Genomic DNA, 4,206 nt, shown 5'->3' with positions numbered 1-4,206 from the left:
CAACCCCCCCCCCCCCCCTAAATTTCATTCTGGCTACGCCGATGCATGTACTAGCTGAGAATTTATTTTGTGGGACTTCAGTGCCCGCTGGTCTGCCAAACCGTCTGACAAAATTCATATATCCTCTTCACAATTGCTTTTTTTGTATTGAGCTAAAGTTTCCACTCTATATTTGTCAAACAATTAAATTATATACATGTAATTTTAATTAAAAAAAAAACGGCTTCCAATATAATTCTCAGTTAGCCTATAGTAAAATTTTGCAACAATTTTTTCTTACCTTTTTTAACCTTTTGACTCTAACCTGTAGGGTAATTTTGAGCCAGTCTTGATAAAATGGCAGTTAGAGGGTTAAAATGATTTATAGGCATTGCAAGCATTCGATTTTACTAAGAGTCACCATACAAAAAATCGTCAGTTCCCCCAATTTTCGGGCATAATTTGAATGTACTTTGAAAATTTTTCTCTTACTGACCACTACTGGACACAAAGAGAACATACCATCTTCAGAGTCGGTTCTTATGTATGAAAACGATCGGCAACTTTAATATGAGATTATCATTTTAGATGACCGATTGCCAACATAAGTAAAGTGACTCTGAGAGTGACACCATTTTCTTCTATCAATTGCCACGGTAGGATAAACACCATCGTTTGCCTGAAAAGTATTTTAAATAGCCTACAGGGGAAAGTAATAGCCTTAGATGAAACCCACTGGGGAAAAAGTTTGGCTCAAGCTCTTATTTTTCTTTACACTGATTTAAACTGGCTGTCTTGCCTTGCCTCCATGACGCTCTAGCATTTGATTCATGATATACAGTTGACTGGTTGAATTCTGAGCAAAAAGTAGGACTCGTGACAAATCTATATATTCGCTTTTCGGCGACAGATTGGCTGCTTAAGGTTTGCCAAATGGGAAGATCAGCAAATTTTACAAATATATTTTCGAATATACAAAGCAGTGTCTCGTCATTTGGAAGCTGTTTTTAAACCTTTAACTACGATATATTATCGACCAGATTACAAGGATTCTGGACATGATCAACGTATCTTTTATCTAAGATTATCCTTTGTAGTGCCTCAAACAAACTGGGTTTGCTCAAAACCTCAGCATTTAACTCAATCAAAGCAATATTTAGCCTTTATTTACTATGGAGCAACGTGCCGAAAAAAATGGAATCATGTTTGTGCATGTTGCTCTTGAAACTCCTTAAAAAGGACACTTAAAAAATTAGCCTGCAAAAAAAATATTCCCTTTTCCCTCTACTCGCACACCATCAGCCACCAGAGGCAACATTTTGCTACACAGCCACTGCGAAATTTATCTCAAAAGTCATTAAATAGAACACCGCAGGTAGGGAGAAACTAAATAAAATCACTACCAAATCCTGTACAGCCACAGCATTGCAAAGACAACAACACCATGCCGCACTGTACTACTGCAAAAGAGGAGACAGTGTTTGTGTTACCACTAGTTCTGTGGAGTCGGTGCCACATTGATGGTGGTGGTTGTGGTATTGGTGTTGGTGTTGGTGCTGGTGCTGGTGAGTCAAATTGGTAGCAAAAGAAAAACCAAACCACCTGCCGGCTATGATCACGCTGATTGGTTGCAGAGGAAGAGCAGAGAGCATAAGCGGAGGAGAGCGCGACAGTTTTCTCGCTTTCAGCTCACTGCGCTGGACGCTGAGCAATGCGCGTATAAATAACTCACACTGCTGATGCCAACAGCATTAACGAGCAAGCCAACGAGTCGAATAGACATCAAACAGAAACACGGAGTTCGAACAACTAGTAAATCTGTTCAAGTCTTATTTTAACATTTTTGTCAATCGGAAAAATCCAACACACACACACAGACAAAGTGAAAATGTCATTTCTAGCGCGTGAATATCACTTCTACGAGTCGGAGTTAGCCGCCGCTAAAGATCAGCGCACCATGGCTATGCGCAGCGTCAAGAAGCTACTGCGTCCGCTAATGCGCATGATCAAGAAGAAGCAGTTGTTGCAGAAAACGCTAGCCGAAGTGAAGCAGCAGAATGATTACAATTCATCACTGGAGGATATGCGCAAAGATCCAGCAGCACTCCATGCGTACGATGACAATTTGGCCAATGAAGCTTTGGAGCAGCGCCTCCACGAAGAACTGCAGCATTGCGCGCCTGAAGCGGCAATCATTGTACGCCAAGGAGATAGTCAACAAATTGTGCCCGTGCAGCAACAACACTACATTCCTGTACATTTTGCGCGCACCGCCAATGGCACCTTCTTCTGGACATCCACCGATATGCAGCGCCAGCAGGAATTGCAATTGCGTCAACAGCTCGATCGTTGGGGTCAGGCGTAAGTTGGTTGTAGGGGTGCAGTGTAGGTGTGGTGCCGTAGTTCCAGCGTGTCAGCGGAGCTGCGTGGAAAATCACACTTGCGATGAAGTCACCATGGTAGCAGCTTTAAGCGCAACGGCCACTTTGCAGCCAAAGCGAAGCGGCACCTTTGCGCATGCACCACCGCGTCATGCACGCCGCCTGCCACGCGTGCGCGGTTTTACCTTCCTATTTTTTGTGTACATATATTATTTTCAAATTTTGTAATTTTTTTTTTGTGAGAGAATATTATTTTGCGGTGATATTAGCTTTTAGTCGCATGACTACAGATTTTTATTTTATTTTTGAAAAAAGTAATTGATATTCAATTGTGAAAATTGTATTATTTTATTTTTTTTTTTGTAAATGCAGTGACAAATTTTTAATTTTGTCTCATTGTGATTTTAGTGAATTTAGGTGTATGTAATGTATGTATGTAGTTTTGAAATTGAATTTTTGAAACATTCTAGGTTTAAAGCTTTAAAAATCATTTGTCTTCCTAATTTAGTACATTTAAGTGGTTTGCATTAGTCTAGGTAAATAGCGCTTATTTTTTTTTTTCATTGTCTTCCATGTAAAACTTCGTAGGGAAAACTTTAGTTTTTAAGTGAAAAAATTGTAAACGAAAATTTAATAAAATAAAACACTAAAAAAACGAAAAAATATGTTTACTCATTTATATTCAGCTTTCAGCGATAAATGTATTCAATATAAAATTGATTGTACATGTCGAGAGTTACTAAAAAAGTTCACTTTTTATGACGGATAAATAGCCTATTTCCATCAAAGTCTTAACTGCAGTTAAGAGCTCAGGTAAGTTCTAACAATTTAATTTTTGCTTTTTTCCTTTCGTTTTATTTTACTAATTAGGAGGAATTACCGCCTTCGAGTTGAAATCTCCTTCTTCCAATAGACATAAAATGCAGTTAAGACTCGGTGGAAATGAGCTATTATGTAGCGCAAAGAAATTATAATAATTGTAATGACAAAATTGGGCATTAAAAATACTCATATAAATACTTTAAAGATAATGGCCACCATCGATTCGCCAACTGTTATCGAATGGTGAAACAAGCGAAATCAATGTGGTAAACAAAAGTCGGCATCGTGCAATGCTACCAGTGTTGCTGTTTTGGTAAAATTCTACCAAATTTGGTTAAATAATTTTTCCCAATTTTAATTTTGGTAGAATGGTAAATTAGTATTTCATTTGGTAGATTGGCAGAAGATTTTCTCGACTTCATTTATTTCAAAGCAACGACAAGTATAAGTCGAATAAGGCTAACATATTAGATGAAGAGAGCGATTAACATTTTTTTTTTTTTTTGAGAAAAGGCTTGTGGCATTTTGCCCTCCTCCGTAAAATTTCGCTGACTTCTGGGTTGAAAATGATTCAAATGGTTTCAACTGACTTTTTCTGAAGGTAATTCAGGGAGTTCTACATAAGTAAGTATGTCAAATAAATGGAACAAGGTCTGAGTTAAATTGTACATACATCAACACCTTCCAACCAAGCGCTCTTAATTTTTTCGTGTGTGGTTCGGCGTTGTCATAATTCTGGTCGTTTTCGAAATCAATCTAAATAATTTTTCGCAATACAGGGTGGAATCAGTTTTGGTCAGGGAGTAGCATTTCATAAAAAGTGAGCATTTTTAGTTACATACGGCACATTATTATAGCCCAATGCCTAAATATTTATGTCGGAAAAAATGTTTCAATGTTCAAAATTTATTTTTTTATTTTTATTTAAATTTTATTTTACACATAAAAAACAAAGCATTCTTTAGTCATGCCTTTCTTGAAGTAGAATTTCAAAATGTTATGATTTTTCGTTGAAGATCGGCCT

General features: G+C 37.5%; 1 protein-coding gene across 1 annotated transcript; it reads left to right on the top strand.

Moving 5' to 3' along the window:
- Positions 1 to 1,741: 1,741 nt before the first annotated feature.
- Positions 1,742 to 2,723, top strand: LOC118739877 (enhancer of split malpha protein-like). Its single transcript, XM_036471373.1, has one exon. It carries the CDS (start codon positions 1,868 to 1,870, stop codon positions 2,342 to 2,344), a length of 477 nt encoding a protein of 158 aa, XP_036327266.1. The 5' UTR covers positions 1,742 to 1,867; the 3' UTR covers positions 2,345 to 2,723.
- The last annotated feature ends 1,483 nt before the right edge of the window (positions 2,724 to 4,206 follow it).

Source organism: Rhagoletis pomonella, unplaced genomic scaffold (assembly GCF_013731165.1).
Source record: "Rhagoletis pomonella isolate Grant_MI unplaced genomic scaffold, Rhpom_1.0 Rhpom_scaffold_00005, whole genome shotgun sequence".
Classification (NCBI taxonomy): domain Eukaryota; kingdom Metazoa; phylum Arthropoda; class Insecta; order Diptera; family Tephritidae; genus Rhagoletis; species Rhagoletis pomonella.
This window is presented reverse-complemented; position numbering and strand designations above follow the sequence as displayed.

What these genes read in the sequence shown, in the direction of transcription:
- LOC118739877 (XM_036471373.1), top strand. Translation starts at nt 1,868, where the DNA reads ATGTCATTTCTAGCGCGTGAATATCACTTCTACGAGTCGGAGTTAGCC.